Raw genomic sequence first — 24,849 nt, 5'->3', positions numbered from 1 at the left:
GCGGCGGGTGCTGGCACCGGCCGTTAACGCGTGGCGTACCGGCGGTCCTGCCTTGCGTCCTTCTGCAAGTAGCCCGCGTCCTCCTTCAGAAATGGTCAGGCAATGGCAGGAGCGTTTGCCTTGTGAAAGGGAAACGACTGCTTCCCCTCCTTGTCGGGGCTGTAGCTAGGAAAACCCGTCGGTGCTCCACCGCTCTTGTTCTCCTGTCTCGGAGCAGGATGCTCCTGTGATTTCGCCACCCTCGATTTTGACATTCGCTGCCCTCTTTTGCCGTCCCGTCTACGGAAGACTTCCCTAAATTCCCCCATAGTTCTCTGTGCCGTGGGCTGACAAGAGTGCCCATTGGATTCGTGGTTGCAAAACCGTGCTTGGCCGCTCTGATGGATGTGTTTTTCTCTGTGCCATAGCTGCAGGCTGTTGGAGCTCTGTTTGCTAGTCTAAATTTTGTCAAACAACCGTTCTTTGTGACTTTTTTTATTTTTAAAGATCAAAGCGTATGTGATTGTCTTCTTGCTATGTTACATTTTTTTAAATGCAGCCAGGTGGCAGTGAAACCATTGCTACACATTGCAGTCCGATTGTGAAAAATATTTTGAAGAATGTCCCGATTTGGGGTTTCTTTTATTGCTGTTCAGCTCTTTCACTCTAAATAGTGTGCACCGTTAGAATGAGAATGTGTATTTATCATAGACCTGTGTGAAAAAGCGACTTGGAACATTTCATGACTTCGGATACAAGCCATCCACAAATTGACGCTTATAAGAATTTAAGTTGTATCAAATGAATATCTAATTATAAATGGTTATTTATACAAGCAGAACTTTACAGAGGTCACAACTGCGTCCTGCATTATAGTGTAGAAAAGGACTAATTTTAGGAATGGCCTGTCTCGGTGAGGCAGGCTGGGTTCTACGCTACGTCTAAAAGACCATGAATAATAGATAGGAGGACCCATCCAAACATATTATCAAGGAGAAAGGCCTCAACTGAGTGACACTTTTTTCCCCAGATCTTTACAAGGGGGGGGAAAAAAAAACCTGTGCTTAAAGTCTGAGCAAGTTTGCCTTGGTCCTGGGAATGTGCTGTTTGCTCTGTAGATAGTCACTTGGTCAACATTCCTGCATTCTTGATTGCCGATTAGTGCTGCTTTCCATTGGGCATTTCCTCCTGACTTTGAAAAACAATAGTGAGATAAACTGAAATTATCTGCCTTTTACCTAGATTGAGAGTAGGAGTGGAGGCTGCTTTGTTGTACACCGAAAGAACCAGAGCTTCTTGCAGGGATAATAATCCGTAAAATTCTCCCCACTGAAGTTTTGGTGTTAGAATGAGCGTTTTTATTAGAAGAAAATTGTGGCTTTGAAAGAGAGATTCCCCACCCCAGTCTCACTTAGAACAGCTGCCTCTCTCACAGTGATTAAGGTTTGTAATTTAAAAGGCTGCTGTGAGGGTGTTTATTTATAATTAAGCTCTATTTTTGATCATGTGGTTTGCCGTACAGCGTGGGGGGCTGTGGAATTTTGCCATTGCTTTTTACTCTGTTCCAGAACAACCTTAGTGCTTTATTTTGCTTGAAACTCAATTTCCTCTGATGAAATTCCAGCAATGGCGTGACTGTGGGTTGGTGCTGTTGTTATTTGTGGAGAATGTGAGCTAAAAATTGCTATGTTTCTTTGTTGTTGCACTGGCACAGCTACGTTTTCGGTTTTTCCTAGGAGAGTCAAGGCCAGCGTGAGGTGTTAGCTCAGCAGCACTGGCCACGCAGTCCCGATGGGCTACACACCTGCCAAGGGGCCGTGCCGACCAGGCACCAGAATGAAGGGACGTTTAAACAGTGGTCTGATGTATGCTGAACCGCCCTGTTACAAACCCTTGATTTCCCTCACCTGTAACTTGCGGGCTGAGTCACTCATTTGGCAAACAGCCGCAGCACTTTAAGGGTTTATTTGCCCTTCTGACAAAAGTTACAGTCCGGCAGCAGGGGAGAGAGAGCAGGACCTCGGGAGTGATCCTCAGTCGCTTCACTGAAGTCCGATGGCAGTCAGACGACCTGAGGCAGCAGCTTGAGGGGGACCACTGAACTTCAGGTTGAGGAGGCTGAGGGTTACTCAAATGCTGTTCTCCCAGCTTTGCTGATAAGTCAGGGACCTCTGCCAGAGGGGAGGTGGCAAACAGGTATGGGGAGTTAAATGAGTCAGTAACAGCTAAAACTCTGTAGCTGTTTGCTCCGTATCTACAACTTCAGTGCTACTTCGTGTTACCTGTTGCCACGTCTGTTACTTGTAAACTACTAATCGGTTGCTGAAACTGCTTTTGCCTTAAAGAAGATCTTGAGGTACCACGTGGAATTGTAGAAAAGGGGGAAAAGACAAGGAATGTCCAGGTTTTCTGAGAATAAAGGGCAGCCTGTCATATTTTGCCTAGCTAGGAAGGCTTTTGGTAGGACTTTTCAAAGACGTAATGAAAACTGCAGAGGTTTAAGACTGGCGAAATTTACTATGCAAGTGGCTGGAGCTTTGTACTTTGTGGTTATGATGATTAAGTGGAGAACTCCTTTGGGTGTGAAGTATGATAGCGGCGTGCTTTTTGCAGAACGTGGCTTGAGCAGTTGCAGCTGTTTATCTTCAGAATGTGATGCCTTTTTGGTTAGGTAGCTTTTCTACTTGCACTATTGGGTTGCTGATTTAAAAATAAAATTAACAAACAAACAACCCCCCCCCAAACTAATGTCTGTTGGGGACTGAAAATCTAGTGAAAGGCACGTTGGAAGAATGCTGTTCTGGAGCCCTAGGTGGGGACACCTATTACCGTTCCTAAGCGCTGTGCCTTAGGGGTATGTGGTCAAGATGGGCAACTTGCCAGTGGTGGTAAAAAGATTGAAGGAAAATGTATTCTCTGAACTATGATGAAATGCCTTCTGCGATACCTGTTGGAGCTCCAGTAACATTAGGAGGGAAAGGTAAGATGCACTATGAGAGGAGCGGTAGTGGATCATTTTAACAGGCCCTTAGGCACAATCTTAGCTGTGCAGGATGCCTGGATTTTTGAAGAAGACTCAAAATATTCTTTGTTCTTGCTTCACAGCAACAGTATTTTCACACTTTAATATCCCTGGTCACTTAATCTATGCTTGCTTTTGTCGTGGCTGATCAAATCAACCCTAGATTATATAAACCTGCAGAGTTGGTAGTGTGATATAAGCTCAAAATGTGCTAGACAGCTTTAGAGCCATCTTTTTTCTAGAGATGTCAAACTTGTAATTAGAATTCAGTTATTAACATGATGATTAAAATTCAGCAGTTGTTTTATGCATAATGTATGTAAAAGAGGAAGTCTCTGTTACAGAGTGGGAAAAGAGGTAGGTGGACTAACAAAATTTTGCAATCGAAGTTGCGATTTAAAAGAGTCCGTAATTAGCATGCTTTCCAAATTGGTCGTACACACACTTCAGAAATCATGGTGAGGAACAAGAAATAGAAGCTCCTAGGAAACTGCTGTGTTGAAATTACTTGTGAATTTGTGGAAATAACACTTTCAGGTAGTTAAGCACTGTTGCATCTAGAGTTTGTGTTGCTCGTTATAAATCCCATAACGTTGTGTGGATACATCTTCTAATTAATCACTGTAGTCTAAGCGAGGAGTTTTACAGTGATGTGTGTGTTAGTACTTAGTTTTTGATGGCTGTTCATTTAGAAACATACCCCTTGGGATTTACTGTTGCAATGCCCACAGCGATGTGTTTGCGAGAGAGAAGTGCGAATAGTGTTGAAAGTGCCATTGCTGGTTCATACTGAGCTCCTTCTCTTTTTGGATCTGCCTAGGTCCCCCACATCAGTTTGGGTCGACGTTGCCTGTAGATTAAGAATTACAGTACGTGGGAGTATTTAGGAAACAATCCCCAGTCGGGTACGTAACTGAAGGGCTTAACGCAGGTGTGTAATTCCCCCAGGTCCTTCCATAGATCGTGATAAGAAACACACTCACGGAAGGCCTAAGCGGAGCCTCCCTAAAAGCTCTTTTTCTTTCCGTTGACTGCCTGGGTACCGCATGCAGATTATACCTGTTTGGTGTCTGAAGTGAGGTGGAAAGGGTGGTGGCCATTGCAATTCTACAAAGGTGGAAGGGACCTGACAGCGTGTAACAAGCTCCCGTATCGCTGCTAACATCACTGTGAAGGATGAGAATAATCTCCCTGTTTTGCAGGTGCAGAATGTGAGGTTTGGTTTGCTCAGAGCTGTGCAGGAAGCCTAGTGTATCTAGGAAACTCATATATCTGTGTCGTGCAGTTAAACTGCAAAATGATCCTTCAACCTGGTTGTAAATGTATAAGAAGGAGTGAAGGAAGAACATTATGAGAAAATATCAGTATTTCATCTCCTGCCTTTAATAGATGGAGAAAATAAAACATGGATTATTGAGCTACATTACCATGTTCTGCTGAATTGCTGCCGTTGAACTTGGAGAAATATGAATATCAAATATTCGTCATTTTTGGAGATGGAGTGCTAGATCCTCTGCAAGTTAAATGCTAATAATTCAAGTAAAGATGGAATCTGAGGCCTGCTTTAAAATAAACATTTAGTGAAATTCAGCGTCCCCTGGCTTTCCTGGGGCTTAAATTTTAGTTGATCTCTGCAAAGGAGTTGCAGAACTGCAGTAATTAAATTAGCTGCGCTCCTTAATGGTCTTTAATTTAAATAATGCTTACACATAGGATATAGCTTTCCCCATTAAAAAGAGAAGTTGCTTTTATTGACAGCTGAAATGATAAAGTACTATAATGTTGCAGAATAGAAAATAGAAAAATTACACAACTTTATGGATTTCCTTTATTTCAAGTTAGTGTATAATGAATATTATTTAGAAAGTCTAAAAGTAAGAGAAATATTTTATATAAATAAAAAAACAAGACATTCAACTCAGCTAATGGAGTTTATTTTGTTTTCTAATCACATAAATCACTGTACATATTATCCCAAAGTATAATATCAGATTGTATTAACCCGTAACATTCATAGCAAAAATTGTCAGAATATTTAATATTTCACTAATTTCTTTGTGAAATTCACTTACCACATTTAATTATTGCAATCATACATTCCATTCCATGTCAGAGCTTGAAAATTCATTATCAAGTCTTGTCATATAGAGTCCATATTTTTATATATGTAACTTTTTTTTGTTTGTCAGTTAATTTAGAAGCACTTGAGTTAAAATAAATTAGCAGAACAATTTAGGTAAAAGCATCTGCTGTAGGCATAGGTCTTAATTTGGCAATATTATAATTAAACAGCATCACAGGTATTCTACTTGCCTTGTATCAGTTTATGGCTTTGACCTGATGGATACCATACAGGTTTTTTTCTCTCTCCCAAGTTGGTGCATTTGACTGTAATCCTCCTGTGTCTCTGTTAGCAACTATGACAGTGCAATTTGAAAGAAGTATTTATTTATAGCTTTAATGCTTTTTGTATTGTAGCAGTTAATTTTGGCTTTCTAGGATAAATATCAAAAGCATTTTCAATACCTTATAAAATTAGTGGAATTTCTTCTTTGTGTGTTCAAAATATTTGCTGTCTCATGTGAGAGAGAGGTGTGTGTGTATATGTATGTAGATTTTCCTTCTTTTACCTGTACTGGAGTGTAACACCAGCAGGGACCATTTACTTTTTTTTTTGTCTAATTCTTCACTGTGTTGCTTTGGATTTTTGAAAATTTTTCTGTCAATTAGTTAAATTTTAGATCTGTATTAGATAAGTGTGTCTCTAATAAATCACTGCCATTAAAAGTGTAGGTGTTGAAATCAAGCAAGGGATATTCTAGGCACTGACGTTTTTCTAAGAATAGAAAGTCAGTACATTTTTGTGGTTGCCCCTGACCATTAAGATTGGAGGAAGGTTCTTGGAGAGAATTTCTAGCCAAGCCATATACAGGTAATCGGACACTACTCCTTTTCTTGCCACTGGGAGGCTCCTGTTTAGACAGAGAGAAAAATAAAATTAACATTATGAAGTCAGGGGTAGCCCTGATGACATGTATCTCGCTAAATATTAAGTAGAAAACATCAACTGTCCCTATACAGCTCTGAACGTTCATAATTAGACTACATGACTGTTTTAATCTTACAAAGCACAAAGCTACCATTAGGCCTTAATCTTGCAAGCTCTTGCTCACCTGCTTAGCGCCATTAACATGGCTAGTTGTACTGGACATGGACTGCTTGTGATTGTAGCCTTAAACTGGTAAAGAAGCATTTTTGGGGTCATAAAGCCCCCATATAATATGATTTTTAAAAAGGATGAAAATACAGTATGTGCACAGTTTTGCAGTCCATCAGCTTATTTTCTGATCTGTGACTACTGTGAGATGGGAGTTTTAAAGTATGGGTCACTTTATGGTAAACATTACCTGATCACCCCTTTTTTGGAGACTGAATTAATAGAGCTAAAGAGGTTTATCTACTCTAACTAAAAATTGATTCTGAAAATGGCTTTTTTTTTTTTTGTAATTTTATCGGTGGCCTCTTTTTCTTTATGGAATTGCATCATCCTTATTCAGTTTCACATAGTTCCAAGTAGATTTTGGCTAACAACTCCATTTATTGTGTGCAAACCAAAAGAATCCTTTCTCTAACTTTAAGTTGTTAATTGTTGGGGGGAAAAGAAAGGAAAATGTGTATTTTCTGCAGGTGAGTAAGCAGGTGTAACAATGTGTATTTTCTGCAGGTGAGTAAGCAGAAATCTACTCAACATGTAGATTTGGATGTGAAGATTACATTTTTGACACGTTTTCATGAGTAGAGCTTTGTTTTAAGCTATGAAGAACTACTAGGAAAGATTGCTATTCAGTGTAGTCCCAGAGAACCATCAGTCTGGATGCAAGTCCTTCAAAAAGTACTTACTTCACTGAGGGCAAAAATAATCCTTTAACACAAGTGTTTCTGTTGCTCTAGTCCAGAATCCCTTTACACATCAGATTATTCTCTAAGTTAGAACCAAAATCTTGCAACTCACAGGACAATGAGGTTAGCTGCCCTCGAATGCTCTTGTAAGAGTTCATTCAGACGGACTTGGCGGTAACTCTGATTGAAACAAAACGGGGGGAAAAGAAAAAAAAGATCAGTTAGGTCAGTGATCCTCAGTTCTGGTGCCTTATGGACTTCTACACTACCCATTGCCCACAAGATTTACTGCTGTTGCTTTGGCAGCATTGAAAGCCAGGTCTGCTCTGTGGTCCAGCATGATAGAGATGGCAAAATAGGAGGCTAAGCCATGCTTCTTGATTAGTACAGTTACCTGGGGGGTCAGAGTTGTTCACTGTGTAAGATTTCCTGGGGATGGAGATTATTTTTGTACTGACACAGTACCAGAGCTGGCTCAGACATAGTTTTTAAGTATTTCTTTGGCTATGGAGTATAGCTGTTCGGGAACTGTGCAGAGACTCTTTTGTGCTATTGTTTGATGGCGGTTAATATAGTAATTCATCTGTTTTGTAAGTCTCCAGCTGCCATGCTGGTAGGGCTGAACGTCAGTGTGTAAGTGAACACCTTGCCAGAAGTTCACCTCTTAAACAAAAGACCAGGAGTCTGGAGTAAGACTTAGCTGCTTTATGTGTTGTGTATTTGTATGGACTTTTACAGATTGCATAAATGGCTGTTACCTTGAGATTCAGCCAAGATTACTTCACGATCAGGCTCAGGCCCTCAAAGTTTTTATAACTTAACACAAGTCATAGGGAACAAGAGACCAGGGCAGGTTTGTGTACAGGGAGATTGCAGCATGGGAGATGGATGTATCTTAACTGGTCTTATAAATTATTCTCTCTTTCCCTGGAGAAGGTAAAAAGCTGGTTTTTCTGCATTCAGACCTTAAATTTTCCTTCTCTACAGAAATTTTGCTGTTCTTTTACACATGTTATATAAGTAAGAATCCTCATGATTTAGCCAGTTGTTATCTCATGAGAATCATCCTATAACATCACCCTTTATCTGTGCTGCCAGGTTTTTCTCTCTTGAATTTTAAATGTGTTCTAATGTCTTCCATAAAGTTCCCAGAACTACCTTACTTCTGAAGATAAGGGGCATGTCTTTCCAGGTGTGTAAGCTGAATTTTTGTTGCTGTTCTTATTTTATAGAGAGATTTGGCATTTTCATAGTGCTGACTGCTTTCAACCTATGGGGTTTTTCCTGGTTCTTTAGTTAGTGACCTAGACAAGACCAAGCTTAATCACGCATTTTTTTTCCTGTTGTATCCTCACTGGTTCTGCACACAAGTGTGTATATCTGGGATTATCTTGCCGTTGTCTTTTATACTGAGATGTTCTAAGGGCTCTGACTCCCAAGTTTTGATGATTTATGCTGAGAGCACTTCAGAAGTTTTCTGCCCACAGCTGACTACCATAACTTTATGCTGGTTATCAAATCTACGAAAAGGGTAATACAGTGAGCAGTCAGTCTGCTTCCCAGCTGCTGCAATCGGTAGTATAGTGTGTTATCTTAAATCACCATTGATTTCAGCTTATGTTAATATGTCAGGCTGTGACCTCCAGCGGCTCTGAGCTCAGACTCACAATCCTTGCTCCGCTGAGGAAGATACCAGCACCATAAAGTGGAGATAACTAAACTCTCAGTGCACTCAGGTTAATCCACAGGAACCATAAATAAAATTGCTAGATTAATTCTCTGAGAGTTACAGAAGAACTTGTCTCTCAAGGGTGGAAGAGTCTGCAGTATCCTTTCGGCACTGGCCTGATGAAGCCTGGCGGTTCATTGCTAAGAAGGTATGTTCCAACAAGATTAAAGAGCAGCCCAGGCTCTAATTCACCCAGTGGATCAGCCATCGTCAGCCTTGGAGTGCCTCTGAACTGTGGGAGAGCTCCTGTGTTGTAGGCAGGTTTAGTCTTCACACTGCCATTGAGGTAAGAATCTGTGTTAAATCTTGCCTTTGGAAAAATTCCTAGAGCCGGGTGTAGGGTCTGGATTCAGTTCTAAACTTCCCAAAGCGGTGAATGTTTGGAACTGCACTCTTTAAGAGGTTCAAGCTCTAAAACAGTGGAGCCATTTAATAAACCTCTCAGCAGATCTCACTAGCCTGGGCTCAGCGCAGTACTGTGTGGCTTCTGGTTCAGAGGTGGTTTTCATCTGGCTGGCTCTGATGTGGGCAGAGCTTCTCCTCAGCCTGGAAAATACTGTGTAAACATGCCAAGGTCTTACAGAATGCTGAATAATGCAATCACAACACACCTCTGCAGTGTTTACAATATAAATCCAATCTGTAAATATCAAATACAGGTTTGTGCATGTCATGTTTCTAATTCCATATCTGGTATTTCACATTTTCTTACTAATTGCTTCAAACATCTGGAGTGTAAGAAAAGGTACAGATGTAAAAAGGTAGGCAAGGCTTTACCTTCTCCTTGAATGCTTCCAGCTCTGCATCTGTAATTTTCCATGGAGTCTCTCGCTTTAATTTCTCAGCAGTTGTTATATCTTTGCAGCTTTCGTGGAGGCGATATGGCTCAATCATCTCTTCAAAGAATTTCCAGCTGAAACAGGAATTACAAAGGAGGCCTTGCTGCAGGGTATGAACTCTCTAACTTATTCCACAGACACTGCGTATGGCAGGCCCCGCTGCCTACAATTGTAGCTGAAAAACACGCAAAATCTTTAACTGTTCTTTGCGACATTGTGCCCCAAGTTGTATCTGTGCCACTTCAATATGTTGGGGTTATTTGAGGATAATTAAACACCGCATTTGGCCTATTACGGTTGCAGAGAATTTTCTATATTTTCCTGGTTGTAGCAGAAATACTGAAATGAGTTCTACAGTAACTCCAAACAGCAGTATGTTGGTTACTAATGTTAACAATGACTATGGGTGTCCTCAGAAATACTGAGCTGTTATTATTGTTTTAGCATTAACTGGAGCAATCACCTGACTGATAGTTTTACTGTTACAGTTTTAATGAAATGGAGAAACAGGTGATATAAATCTCCTGTAGCAAGGGGCTGAAGGAAATGCTGTAGGTTTTTTGCTATATGGGGGCTCAGATTCGTGTTCATTTCCCAACTTTTCCACAGATTTTCTCTCTAAATTTCAATTTGTTTCTTGAAGCTTTTGACTGTCATCATCTGGAGAAGCTTATCATCCTTCTGTACTTCCCTGCTTGCCCCTTTGTTGAAAGTCTCTATCAGCTCACAGAGACCTCAGGGAGTTTCTTTAATATAAATGTAAGTGTGTTTCTAGGAACATTTTACGCTGAGAGGCCTCAGTGTGAAGCGAACGGGAGGCTGGGCCCAGGTTGGACTTTGCTATATGGCCGGGAAGTCAAGAGATGGGTTAAAGGCTGTGACGTGCAGCATTTAATGGTGCTGTTGCTAAGTTGGCAGAGAGTTTGTCAACATCCTTAGTGTCTGTTTCAGTATGTAGAATAGTGATAATCCTCTTATTATTAGTGAAATAAATGGGATGCCAGCTGGGAGAGAGATACAGTGGTCTAGCAAGTGTCTGGCACTATATTCACTTGTTCTGTTCAGATAGTGCTGATGCAGCAAATGTGTTTGATTTTTATGTTAACGCCAGATATGAATTCTTTTTGATAGCTTTTATTTACGTAAAATCACTGCATAGTACTGGAAAAAAGAGAAGTATTCTGCACAGTTCTTTATATAATTAAAAAATATTAACTGAGAGATCAAGAGGGCACTAATAAGTGGCTTCAGGTATCTAGTAATAAAATCTTTATATTCCTTAATTGCATTTCCTAAGTCAAAATCTCCAAGGCACTGTAGGAACACTGGTGAATCTAATACTGTTTTTGCAAAGTTACGTGTGTGTGTAGAAACGGGACACAGGAGGATTAAGAGACTAACCTGAGATTGCACTTGAGCTCAGAGGAAAGGCTTTGGGTGGAGAAGAGGAGCCCTTTGACTATGAAATAGCTATGGACCTATCAGGAGGGGAGGAAGGGATGGGATGGAAGAGAGCACAGCAAGGTGAGAACATTTTCAGAGGATCTTTAAGACCAAGAGCAATATTGTGAATTGAGTTAGGATTCAGTTATTCCCTGACCAACCTGCTATAAGCTTTTGTTTACATAAAGCAGAAGAAATAGGTGATTTCTATAGAGATACGTTTTTAGAAAGCAAGGACTTGAAGAATTTTTTTTTTTTTGGTTAATACAGTTGGAGGTGGAGCTTCCTGAGCACTATTTTACCAACTTCCTAACTCCTGCCTAAGAGCGTTAATTTTTAAAAACATCGAATCTTCATTATATTTGAGTGATAGGGGAGTATTATAATATTGTCCTCATGGGAGAGGAGAAGTATGCTTATGTTTGGCCAGAAAAATGTAAAGTTTGTGAATTCATGGTAAAACCCAGAAGGCTGAGTTGGCAGAGATGGTGAGTTTACAAGAGAACTGTGACTGACTGAATAATATGATGAAGTGAAGCCTATTGCAATGTAAATAGATATGAAAAGCCATCATAAAATGCCTGTTAAATTTAGTGGCTCATAAGTATGGTGTCTCATTAGTCTTTATTAAAATTAAGTCTTATGATTACAACATAAAGAAAAGGGCTGCCTATAGCTTTGACCCTTTGAGTTGTGATTGTTAAAAGGTTCTTTTCTTTTTCCTGCTCTAGGTACTTGGAAAATGATTGCAATAAAGTGACAGTGTTATTCTTTGTGGTGTGTTTTGGTTTTTTTAATGTTCGACATAAAAGAAACAAGCTCTTGATAAAGGCCTGCTGCTAAATAATGGATTTTGGTAGTGTTTCTTACCTCTCTTTGTTGGGCTTTATATTGATATCACAAATGATATTAATATCAGCGAATTTTATTCTGAATTTGCTTAGAAGTGAAGCCATCCTGAAAACAAAAGAGAGAACATTTTATCACTATATTTCTGAGTGCCTTGCATCAAAGAGCACTCATAAATGAGTTAAGATATCAAACGCAGTTGTCTCATTATCTTTAACTATATGACAAATTACTTTAAATGCTTTAGTGTTTCAGTTTCCAATTACAGAACTGGATTGATGTGATTGCTGTAGTATAATTCATTTAACTGATGATCGATGAAAATCACAAAAAATAGAAATGAATAGCAGACAGAGGGAAGGGTGTTTACATTTTGGGAAAAAATGGTACTTTTAAATATTTGCAAAGGCTTGAATTATAAAGGAAAAATATTCAAAATACAGTAGGACAGAATTCTCCAATACTTAGAAAAGGCTTAAGTTATTCTATTATTACCAGAATTCTGTGCGTGGAGTATGTACAACACTGGTAGTGTATGTGTTGGTGAAAATTTGGTCCGGAAGTTTGGTAGGCAATACTTAAAGAATCTTTTCCATTTATGAATTTATATTGATCTACTCACATGTTTCTTTACATATTTTCATAAAAGAAAATACTTTGCTTTTCTGCCCCAGTGGGCAGGAGGAATAGTTTATAGCTTTGTGTGTGTTTGTGCTGAGGTTAGAGAGGTTTAGTTAGGTCAGTTTTGCCTTTGGTTGAAGCATGGTTGGGAACTTGTATCTTATTTTGTTTTCCTCTTTTTTTTCTTCCCTCTTCTTTTTTGGTATATAAGCTTTGGAATTTGTAAAGGTCAGAAAGTTCCTAGGAGCAAACCATGATAGAAATACGTATTTGCTTATGACCTGAGAATTTACTTGTTCTTTTTTTATATAATAAGAACACACTGCTTGTATAAATCTTGATGTCCCTTGGGGCAATCCTTGTTTTGAACACCAAAAAGAGCAAAGTCTCAACTTCTGTGGAAAGGTTTTAATATTTGGGGAACTACATGTTAGCAAAAGTCCAGATAAATTTAATTTCTGACTTGGAAATACAACGGATGAAATTGTACTTGGATGTTGTTGTATTCAATCTACCTAGGGAATGGAAGAGCCACCTGGCCTCCGGATTTGTCTCTTTGAAGGCTTCTGTGTGTGGTGGGTATTATGCTGTTGAGGAAAGCTAGTGTTTAGGTAGAAATACATACACATACTGTTTTCCTGGAGACAAACTAGGTCATCGTCAACTGTACTGACCATGCTGTTCACTCTGGCTTTTGTAGGACAAGCAGTGTATACAGGTGCCAGAACTGCCTCTGTGAAGATCTGTCATATTTTGACAAATCCCACTTGATGTCAAAATTTCCTACTTCCTCTCAACGAAATTTGGAGACTTGAGTGCCGAGATCCAGGAGCCAGTTGCGGTCCTGAACAGCCAAGCTTGGGCAGACTCTGGCCAGGGAGCAGAGAACGCTTCCCTGCAGGTCCTTGAGCGGCTGTAAGGCTTTTTTTTTTACCCAATGATAAGAACAGTTTGTACAAACACTTGTGAATCTCTTCTACAGAAGTATGTTAACTTTAGGGTAATCCTGACAACTGACAGAACCACAGTGGAGTAAAGTTTGCTTTATGTGAAAGCAAAAGCTTGAGGGAGAATCCCTGTGGCATCTGTCTTTTGGAGGCACTGTGTCATAATCCTAGTGATGCTGGCTAAATTCTAACTCCTGTCCTTGCATCAATCTCGCTTGTTTTCCACTGGAGTTTTGCTTGGATATGTTGTTTTTAACTCGCTACGTGATGCTGCTGCTCTTTGTTAAGCAGTTACTGACTTCCATCCCAAAATGGCCCGCTTCCACCAGTGGTGGAATGGCTGTGCCTCTAGTGTGTAAAGTGCTGTGGAAGGAAAGGTCCTATATACGGTGATGGTGAAAATAAGTTTATATTAGTACCTTTCATTTGCTTGAAGGTGAATGATGATTATGAAATCTAGACTTTTTTTTACAAAGCTAACTCAAATCAACTTTGTCTTAAAGTTCATTAACTTGCTCTTTACCTTCTTTGCATTTTACCATTTTACGGTTAATCACATTTATGTGAGCTATCTGTCTACGGTATTTGCATATGAGAAGCTTCATGTGCAATTTCACTTGCTGTTAACTGGACAATCTCATGTAAATCCCATAAAACTGATTATATTCTCATTACAGAGTGCAGACCGCTCTTAGAGAAGGGAATATGAACTATTAATGGGAAGAATTGCTGGATGTGAGTTTCCTTTGGTAATCACCATTTACACTGAGCCTTGAGGGCTATGCCATAAGCTCAACACCTTTCTATCAAGGACATCCTGTTTTTGCATGCTGCCCACAGTACAACAAACCAGTTGTGCTGAGAAATTCCCAGCTTCCCACTGTATATGCATTATATTCAGCATCAATTCAAAGTCTTTAAATGGTGAGGCAAATATAGTTATATTTACACTAGTTTTTCTTCTTCAATCCTGTTGACTTTTCCTCCAGTGAAAATCCTTAATTTGCAATTTTTCCACTTCTTCCTGATAGTTAGAATGTAAGGAATTAGGATTGTTAGACCTGGAGGAACATATAAAATTGCAGGAAGATCGAATTAGTGCATTGTGTGGTAAAAATTCCATCCTTCACTTCGGCAGTGTTGGACGTAAGTTAATCTTAAAACGTTTAAGCCAGACAGAAAACTGACTACGTAATCTTAAAAGAAAACAGTTTTGTGCGAGTTCCCAAGTCTGTTTTTATGTCTGGTAACACAGAAATCTCTCTCCCTGCGGTTCTTACTCGAATTCCTTACCTCCATCGTCGAACAGCCACCAAATGTCAATTGTACCTTTTCCTTGCTTCTTTTTAAATTGAGTGCTGGCTTCTAGCAGCTTCTGATTGAATTCACCCACATGCATTGACTGTACTGTGTTAATGGTGCTCTCTGTAATGAGAAAGAAAAAATGTGGAAGGATTTCTGACAAGCAAGGCAACAAGTAGCTTTAGGGAGCCAAGTGGAGAGAAAGCTTCAGGAAAATGAACTGTTTCTGACATAATTTCTATACTTTAAATCTGAAAAAATTTACAGTGCAGGACTTTTAATATACCAGTACGCACAGGAACCAAAGCTTGTGTAATACTTTGTCACTAGATTATAACATCTTGAAAAGGGTTATCTGAGTATTTGTTCTCTGGATCTTTTTAGTTAACCTAAAATTCACTAGGGCCTTAAAAAGCAATTGGGAAATATCTGACAGATTTTAGAAGTAAATGGCATCGTTTTGCATCACGTACAAGCTCAGCTGCCTGTTGTAAGATACAGAGCTCCCTGAAATGCACAGTAATGGTGGACAAAGAGAGCTAACAGGGTACAGGGAGAGCACAGGTGAAGCTAAGACTGGAAGGCAGAAAACATAAGCGTATATGGCAACTTCCCTATGCTTGAGAGGGTTGTTGTTAATTGAAAATAAACTTCAATTCTTGCTGTTTGCTTGGCTGGCTTTAAAAGGTACAGTCTTGCCTATGTACTCACAATATCTTCTCTCACTCCATCTTTTGAAGCCCGTGGCTTTATTACTGCTTCTCTTTCAATGATTTCAAAGAGACTGTGTCAGAGCAGTATTTTAAATGGAGCAGACAGGCTTCTTTAGAGGTTTTACTCTGATCTTCTAGGTTCTGAAAATGCTCTGTTTGGTTTTCCTGTATTTCTAGAGTGTGGACAGGATAGTTCTAAAGCAGTTATTGGCTTTCCTCTACAGTTCTAGCATCTATGCTGGAAGATGCAACAACTCTGGGGAGGATGAATGTATAAGCAAAACGGAGAGGCAGGGATATTTATTAACATCATCTATCTCATATATAGAGCCGAAGATATTTATTAACATCATCTATCTCATATATAGAGCCTAAGTGTGTAATATGTATTTCCTTTATGCCTTTCTGAACTAAATCACAAAGGGTAGTTGAAACAGGGGTGCACATTCTTGTGGTATTTGTTATAAAAATATCTTCTACTGAAACCTGTAAAATGAACTGAAGTCTGCCAAGTAAAGAATAATGACACGTTATGTTTTCAGTCTGTAGATCTTCTTGATACCTGTGGGAGTTGCGTGCACAGCCAGATGTAATAGTCTCTGCAGGTGAAAATTCTGAAAATACTTGCCTGCATACAAGCATGGCTTCAGGTTGGTCATTACCATTACAGCCTAGCAATTGTGAAATGAGACCTTTGATTCTGTCTGTATTTCTGTATCATTTTACTATATCTGAAATGTAATTTTGATTTCATCACCTACACATTTAAGTTATGTGTTAATTAGTTATTTGACAGCATGCTGTATATGTACTTTCAGTACTTTTACCACCTTCATTTGTGCATTTTTATGAAATTATGCTTAGAATATACAGCAGTAGTGCTATTTTACCTGTTTTCCAGCTGGGTACTCTGTGTGTGTGTGTGTGTGTATTGAGTAAAGTGAGATTGCTTGTTCCCTGAATATTGTGCATATGTTCCTGTTTTCTTTAAAGAGGAGAAGAAAAGGTCTCTGTTAAAAAACTGAAAACGCCCTATTAAAAAAACCCAACAAAACAAAACCCAACTTGTTCTGTATTCCTCAAACTTTAATAACCATGTGCTATGTTTGACAAATAGAATTCAACGTAAGCTGAGCTGAGAAGCTCATCTAGCAAATGAGGGGGGGGGAAGTAGCTGTATTGTACGAGGTAGCGTGTCCTACCAGCAGAGGACACTCACTCTATGCTGCGTTACAAGGTTGTGGCCACCAAGGCAGGTTTGCACAGGGTGGGTCCTGTTCCAGGGGCTTCTGTGCGCTTCAGGAGTTTTGGCCTTGGAGTCAAAGTCCAGTTTGCATATTGGTGAAAATGTGATGCCCTGAAGGGTTGGGGAGAAGTTGTCATTTTGGAACTTACCCTTTTTTGTTTCATGTTTTGAGATATTGAGCGTGCCGGCTTTTCTGAGGAATCCACAGATGCCACTTTTTCCTTCTTCAAAATCATTTTCTTTAATGGTAGCTTCCAGTGCCAATCTCTCCTGCTCCAGCTTCTCTAATTCCTCTGTATGTTGGGAAAAGTAAGGGAACTGGTAACACATCACTTTCTATTTTAAATTAAATCACTTAGTGAAATAATAGCTGTGATGTAATTTCTGTTGTGGTACTTTGCGCACAATGTAAAGCTGCTGGGAGGAAAAACTCTTTTAAAATGCTTTTTCCTTGCAAACCAATAGGGAGGAAGAAGCTGAAGTCATCTCTGGACACCCTAAGTTAGGGTGCCCACGCCTACAGCAGTGGTGTGTGCTAAAGTGCTACTCAGCTGCTCTCAGATTTCCTCTTCCAGATGAAATTAGTATTACTGTATTTTATAGTATTATTTATTGTATTATTACATAAGATACTATTTATTGAGTTATGTTTGTGGATTTGTTTGGCTGGTTTATTTCCCCAAGAATTTGAATACACATTAGGAGAGCTGTTTTCTTGAAGTTAGAAAGCCGGTGTATTGAGTTCTAGCCCTTGGGTCCCTGTTCTAAGAACAAGGTCACATGGCTTTGGACTTTGGGATTCGCAGAAATACACAAAGATCCTGAATATGCGATCAGTGTCTGTGCTGAAATATTTTTAATGTTTTGATTTTTCAGCATTCGCTGCAAAGATGTAGGATTTAGCTAACCAATTCTGTAAATTCAGTAATATAAAAGAACAATTTCATCTTAGCAATATTAGACTTTTGCTTAGAAAAAGGTGCCATGTGTTAGAATCATAGAATCGTTTAGGTTGGAAAAGACCTTTAAGATCATCAAGTCCAACCGTTAACCCAGCACTGCCAAGTCCACCACTAAACCATGTCCCTAAGCACCACCACAGCTACATGTCTTTTAAATACCTCCAGGGATGGGGACTCCACCACTTCCCTGGGCAGCCTGTTCCAACGCTTGACAAGCCTTTCGGTGAAGAAATGTTTCCTAATATCCAATCTAAACCTCCCCTGGCGCAACTTGAGGCCTTTTCCTCTCGTCCTATCGCTTGTTACTTGGGAGAAGAGACCGACCCCCCCCTCGCTACAACCTCCTTGCAGGTAGTTGTGGAGAGCGATGAGGTCTCCCCTCAGCCTCCTTTTCTCCAGGCTAAACAACCCCAGTTCCCTCAGCCGCTCCTCATAAGACTTGTTCTCCATACCCCTCACCAGCCTCGTTGCCCTTCTCTGGACACGCTCCAGCCCCTCGACGTCCTTCTTGTAGTGAGGGGCCCAAAACTGAACACAGTATTCGAGGTGCGGCCTCACCCGTGCCGAGTACAGGGGCACGATCACTTCCCTACTCCTGCTGGCCACACTCTTTCTGATACAGGCCAGGATGCCACTGGCCTTCTTGGCCACCTGGGCACAGTGCTGTGTTATTGTGGAATATGGAGAGGCACTAATTAATATGATACAGGCATTTGCCTGCAGAAAGCTTTTTTCATAAGGAAAACATCTATTTGAGTAATACATGGACTAAGAGCGAGGTAAATTCATTTAAGACATTGTGTTTTAAAAAACCAAACAAACCCAAACCCTCACTAGCTAGACATTATTAGCTCTGTTGGCACTCTTAATTGCCAACAGAAAAGAATATTTCTTTTACTTTAGAATCCGTGACAGCCATGTCTTCTGATTATTAGACATGATGATAGACGCTAACTTGATGGTTACTCAAAACTAAATTTTCAGTTTCTCTATTAAACAGAATGCTGTAGCAAGTATAATAGAATACAGTGATCTCTTTTTTTCCACTACAGAGACTTTGCTTCTAAACACTTCTGCATATTTGAGGGTTTTCCTTCCCCCCCCCGTATTCCTAATTCTTTCTGATTTCTTGTGTCTTAACACTTGGAGAACATTTGCTAGTTTGTAAGAATGCAAAATTGGTATTTGCTGTAATTTCACTGGTGTTCTAATGACTGTCTTCTGAGCAGTCAGTTTTTGACTTTCAGCAAGCAAAGAGACGGGCAGATCTCTTTGAGGTATCAGCAAGGGGGAGGAAAAAAGCATGATTAGTTTGGAGTTTTTTCTTAAGTCCCCGTAGTTTTGCCCTGTAGCTCTCCACACGCATCAAGCTGCCAGAGAGTATGCTGGGTGAATATTCATCTTCCCTTGTTTCTTAAAGGAGTCTCTGGCACCTTTTAATTCCGAGAGGTGATTTGCTTTTGAGGGTCGCTTCATCCTAGAATGCGTCCTCTTTAATGGGGAGTTAATTTTGGTTTTAATTAGCTAAGGTACTTATGTCCTTTCCGGGTGTTCTCCCCAGCAGTCCTGACCGCGGTCTGTGTGTCTCTGGGAAACTGGGGAGAAGCTGGAGGCAGATTTACAGCAGGCGGCAGCAAAGCGTTGCCATTCTTCTTATGCCTGCCTGTGTTCCTTGTCTATAGGTTTTATGTAATTCATTTATAACACAAAAGATTTCTCTGGTGGGGAGGACAAGGGAGGCTAGGAGTAATGTCCAGGTTTAGGCTGTATCTGTCTGCTCAAGTGGACGAACTTACGAGAAGTGGGAAAATTATCATACTGAAAACCTAGAGAATTGTTCTGACGGGGTTTTTATATGGAGTCATTCCCTCCTCAGGGTAACTGAGGAACCGGTAAGACCCCTGTGTCCTAAAGATGAAGAGGAAAAACGAAGGCCACCATTGTATGTGGCTCTTGGAAGCCCTTCGTTTGGGTGCAGCTGCCTGCATGCTCTGTCTCCCTCTACCTTTTCCACCCAGATGGCATGTCTCCCTGAACGGTGTGGTATGGTGGAAGGTTTTCCCTTTCCCCCTGAGATACGCACCGCTAACCTAAGGAAGAATGAACAAAAAGGTGAAAATGAGAACTGATGTTTCCTGTGGGTTCCAGGTTTTTGCATGGGTGGGAACTTTCTGGGTCCCAGCGTTCCACAGAGGCGGTACCAAAAGTGCAGCTTCCTGATTCCCGCCAGTCCCCGGGATCTCAGGTAGGCAGAGGGAGGAAGATGTGCCAAGAGCAGGAAGGAAACATGCCGCAGAGTGACGGGTTGCTGTGGCACAGCATGATTTTACTGCTTTAGTCTGTGCCTGTGCTGGAAGCGCTTTGGGAGTTGAGTTCTCTGGTGTGCGGAGCCCCTTAATGTGTGAGGCTTGGCCTCCTTCTGTCACTGCCCGTGCTTCAGCAAGGATTTCGGGCAGGATTGAAACTGCAGAAGCAAGGAGGAACTATAGAAGTTACGGGTGTAGGAACTGTTCTAGAAACCAGATGGCGACTCTAAGAGTATCGGTCAGATTCCTTCTCGTGCTGAGCATGTAACCAGCATAGATATTCAGCTATTGATTCACAACATACCTTGAACCTGGAGGACCTGAGATATATCAAATCCTTGGCTAATTCTGACGATAATCATGCCGAGCTCAAAATCAAAGGCATCACTGAAAAGAAAGAAAAAGAAGAATAAATATCCTTTCACATCATGTATGTCAATGAGGAAAGCTACTTTGGGCAGATCAGTAAAGTTGTTAGTGCTCACAGGGAGGTGTTACTGCCGTGTACTAGGCTGCTTTAGGTAAAATTGCAGAAGGAATTGCCCAGGATTAAGTAAAGTACTGTCAAATTTCTTCCCTCATTTAAAAAAAGTGTATCATTGGGCACGGGAACAGATAGGTTATTCCTGAAATGGGTCTTTCTGACAACACTTTTTAGGAACTAGGTTGCCATTGGGTAATTTTTTTTTTCTCCCTTCTCTGAGAAAGTAACAAAGCTGGGGTGGGTTTTGTTGTTCTTTAACTCGCTTAAGCTTTACAAGTGAATTTTGAGCAAGAATCTGGGAAGCCTGTTTCTAAATTATGTTTCCTGGCTAAATCCCAACCCACAGAGCTGCTGAGCCTTAGGCACACATGAGATTTGAAGCAAGGCTCTTCCTCTGTCTCCTAGGCTTAAAAGAAGAATTCCATGATGTTCTCTTATTCCCTAAGGGTTGTTTTTTTTCTGAGCTCCTGCCCACTAAAAATGGGAAAATACAGTTCTGCAAAAGCACTGCTGACAGCAGTGCGGCTTTTTATGTAGCATTGTCAAGCCACATCAGCTCTGACAGTGCCAGATGTTTGCTAAGCAGATCTTGCTAGGTGTGTGAAGCCAAGGAGCGTTTTTTTTAATAGGCAGAAACTTCTGTTACAGAGCTAGCATGTGTGAACCCAGATCTGTAGGTGTTTTCTTACATTGTTTCTACACGTCAGATTCTGTATGGAAAGGCTATATTAATCTAGTCTAAGAGGAGTAAAAAAGGAGATGCTGAACTGTGACTTACTGTATAATGCCCACATAGTTTTCAACTTGCATGGCAGTGGCATTTCTCCAGTCCTTCTTAAATCCAATCACCAAGGTATTTGGTTTCATTCTACCCAAGCCTGAGGCCTAACAATATTAAAACACTGCTTGAGAAGGTACACACACATGCTTTTACTGTAAATGAAAAGTAATGGCAAAAGATAACTGAAGTAATGTTCTGGAGACACTTACAACTAGATTGCATTTCATGAATGTCCTTCATGCTCATACTCATGCAGAAAGCAGAAAGATTAGCTCTAAATCATTCCAACTATAAATGATTTTAGATGACAGAAATGTAGTTTTGCTAAATTAGCATTCATTTGCATGTCTTCTGACATGCTCTCATTAAAATGGTTCAATAACTTGGAATCAAGAGAGTTCAAGCACTGTTTGTATGCTCATTCTAACATAATAGCATAAAGCTTTTATCAGATTTGGAATACTCAATAGATGAACTGGGTCTAAAGTCGCTTAAAACACCTCAGATATGCAGAGGAGGCATACCCTCTTAAGAATAATTTTTTTCCCGTGAACTTAGGAACTGTTGCTGTTCTGTTTGCTGCATTCTTTCCAAAAGATTATCCAAAATTAGCTGAGCGTGCTTTATAGATAAAATTACAGTCTATAAACAGGAAGAGCAAATGGTTTGTCAAGATATTAGATTGCCTGCAAAACTGTGTCTGGATGCTAAAACCTGAACAAGTAAGGGTTGTCAGATCTAGATTCAGCTAACATGATTTTTATAGAAATCTGAATATTCAGTGTCTTGGGAAGGTTCAGGAGGAGACCCACAAATACACCAGCTTGTCAAGCTGTTACACCTCCCAATTTTTACTACTAGCAAAAAGAAAATAGATAAAAACTGTTGGAACCTTGGTGGGGTATTTTGAGTAGCACTGATACATCTGCAGTGTTTACATTGAAATGAATAATTGGTTGGCAAAGCAATGCAGATGTCCTTAGGTTACAATAATGATGATGTGGTTATCCTTCTGTTTGCTGGAAGGGAATTATTTGTGGTCCAGTAGTTGACTTTGGCAATAGTGTTTAAGTAGGAATGGAAAGGAAAAGATCATCAGACTGTAACAGTTCTCAGAAACATCAGAAGGATCTCCTACTGAGACAACGTATAAACCCAAGATGAAGTGTCCTTGTGAGGCTTTGATAGAACAAAGGGATCTTTATTAATAATATTTCATCTTGCTCAATTGTACTGTCCATTCAGCAAGCGTACGAGGAGCCCTGGTAGGCTACCAGTGGGTGACTGTTACCCAGAGTATTTTAGTCAATTCCTACTGTCTCAGTTTGCACTAATGTCTTTTCAGCAGTGTATTTTGTGCAAAGGATGGGAATTTTCTCTACATTTTGCCTCAGTACCTGTATGTTTAAATATTCATATGTGGGGGGGCGGGGGGGGGAGATGGGAACTATGAAAACAGTGCCTCTGTGCTTTCATTAAGGCCATTTTGAATGGACTGTTGGAAATGATCTGCTCTATTCTTAGAGTAATAGAAAAATATTGCAGACTCTCTTATTTAGATGGCCTTCTCTCTGTTTGCAGAAAATGTCTATTATACATTTTCAGTTTTCAACGAATGCAAAAATATTCTCAGATATTTAATACACTGTGTAAATACCAAACAATAGAATTGAAGTGTATCAAGTGTTGGCTGCACAGACATTCATATGTTGCCCTGTAGATGCCTCTCTCTTTTTATAATAGTGTCTTGTTCATTTATGAGAGAATCAGTCTGCCTTGTCTCATCATTCCATAGCCCAGAACTAGATCTCTTTATGAAATAACCTGTAATATAAATACATGTACCCCCAGAACGCCCTTTCTGTTTATAACATTATCCATATATACGTAGGACTTCTTAACAAGTAAACAGTAATGCTTTCCGTAAAGGGATGCTTTGATGTAACGCTCTTCTATGTGTTCTGTAAACAAAAAGCTTACTTGAAGTAGACTTTTGACTCCATCTCTGAAGCTGTCAGCTGCCACTGCTGCATAAAAGGCTTTTCTTTTGTTCTTTGTGAGCCAGGCCTGCTTTTTTGCCATGCCACTGTTCATCTCCTTAACACACAGCTTGCGTGGTCCCTGCATGATACAATAAAACATTATTAAGAAGGCTTTGTATTATACATCACACCGTGATTTTGAAGGAGTTACCTAGTCTGCTGTGGGAGCGAATGGAGAGAGTCAGAAAAATACATTTCCAAAAAGAGTCCACAGAGATTCAGCCCTTTGAAAAGAACTGTGCTGCTAACATAATTCACATTCTGTTTGAGAGGGCTGAGGCTGTTAATGCTACTTAAATATAGTGATTCTGACAGAAAGAAGGACTACTATGGATTGTAACATCTTGGAAACATATCTAAGGTATGATAAAGCAGCTCAGAGTGAATAAAGTCCCTCCCTGACTTGACTACATAAACAAGTCTCAGCAGGTCTAAATATACATGGTTAAGCTCCTGTCTACTCATAGTGAGAGAAAAGGGTTGTTGCCATACAATTAAAGGTGCAAATGCCTTTGTCACCAGGTTCTTCCAGTGGTCATCTGCTAATTTGATGAGACAAAATCCATGTGCATATCCAAGTCGCAAGACATGATACACTGACTTGGCAGCAGAGAATGAGCTGGCAGTGGGTCCCCAAAAGATTAGGCCCAGGGAAGACATCAAGTCTGCAAGCATGGCCTTTAGAAGGATTGAGGTAAGTTTGGGAAGCGTGTATCTGGAATTTAATTGATTTAAAAAAATCTGTGCTCTTAAGTTTGAGTTTAAGGTTTGCTAGGCTTTGTCTATTCCCTTTCATTTTGTCTTTAGGAAGCTGAATCAGTAGTCCAGATCTTCTGCAGTGAAGATGAAACTCTGAGAGAGGCACTCAAGAGTCTCAGATACTGGTTTTAGTGTTACTGGGCTGGACAGGTCATCTTTGCTTTCCAAGGCAGAATAGAAGAGCAGAATTGTAAACTGTGGGAGCGTGTCCAGCAACGTCAGAGACAGAAGCAGTAATTAGACGCGCCAGAAAGATGGAGCTGGCTTGGAAGCACTTGGAATCCAGTGAGTATTTCTGTGTGCCTAACTCGAGAAGTGGTACCAGTTTGGTTTTTTATAAACAGATAGTTTTGAACTTTAGTTTGCTGCAGAGTTTCATTTTGTGCAGAACTCATTCCTTTGCACTTTTTAAAATCTCTAATGTTTTTGAGGATGCTAGCAAGTTCCAATTTTGGTTCCAACGAACAGATAACTAGAGAAATCGGTAGAAGTTTCCTATAATATAAAACTAGGAAGGCTTGGTAAACTCATGCTCAGGAGATTGTATTTCAAAATTCATATTTAAATCTTTCGCATTTAAAGTAAGTTAGTATATGGTAGCTTCTTTCGCTAAGCTGGGAAACTGGTTAAAATAGAGCTGAGGGAAATTTCGATTTTTTTTTTTTTTTTTTTTTTGTCCACAGCAAATACTGTAAGCTCAAAATTTATCTCCCATTCAGGAACAGTGTAAAACCCAAACTGAAAGACATTCTCTCCAAAATAAAATGTATGGGAAGGATCACGTAATTAAAAATCAATTTCTAAAAGGTGATTTTGAATGTAAACCCAAAGCGTCCCTCTTTTAAAACTTTTCAGCCTTACTGAAACAATTTTTTTGCCTTCCTGGAAGAAAATGGGATGTACTATACATTTATATAGATGTAGA

General features: G+C 40.0%; 1 protein-coding gene across 1 annotated transcript in view; it reads right to left on the bottom strand.

Annotated features, from left to right (window-relative positions):
* Positions 1–5,837: 5,837 nt before the first annotated feature.
* Positions 5,838–24,849, bottom strand: part of SLC12A1 (solute carrier family 12 member 1) — a 53,441-nt gene continuing 34,429 nt past the window's right edge. Inside the window, exons 18-27 of the mRNA XM_009276491.2 lie at positions 23,104–23,244; positions 21,121–21,227; positions 20,163–20,245; positions 16,740–16,883; positions 14,623–14,754; positions 14,279–14,390; positions 11,783–11,869; positions 9,408–9,543; positions 7,014–7,081; positions 5,838–5,973 (exon numbers count right to left, since the gene is read on the bottom strand). Of these exons, the coding sequence (XP_009274766.1) occupies positions 5,838–5,973; positions 7,014–7,081; positions 9,408–9,543; positions 11,783–11,869; positions 14,279–14,390; positions 14,623–14,754; positions 16,740–16,883; positions 20,163–20,245; positions 21,121–21,227; positions 23,104–23,244 (1,146 nt within the window). The remainder of the gene's footprint in view (positions 5,974–7,013; positions 7,082–9,407; positions 9,544–11,782; positions 11,870–14,278; positions 14,391–14,622; positions 14,755–16,739; positions 16,884–20,162; positions 20,246–21,120; positions 21,228–23,103; positions 23,245–24,849) is intronic.

Source organism: Aptenodytes forsteri, unplaced genomic scaffold, assembly GCF_000699145.1.
Source record: "Aptenodytes forsteri isolate BGI_AS27 unplaced genomic scaffold, ASM69914v1 Scaffold1, whole genome shotgun sequence".
Lineage (NCBI taxonomy): Eukaryota > Metazoa > Chordata > Aves > Sphenisciformes > Spheniscidae > Aptenodytes > Aptenodytes forsteri.
Note: the sequence above shows the minus strand (reverse complement) of the source record. Positions and strands in the feature narration are given on the sequence as shown.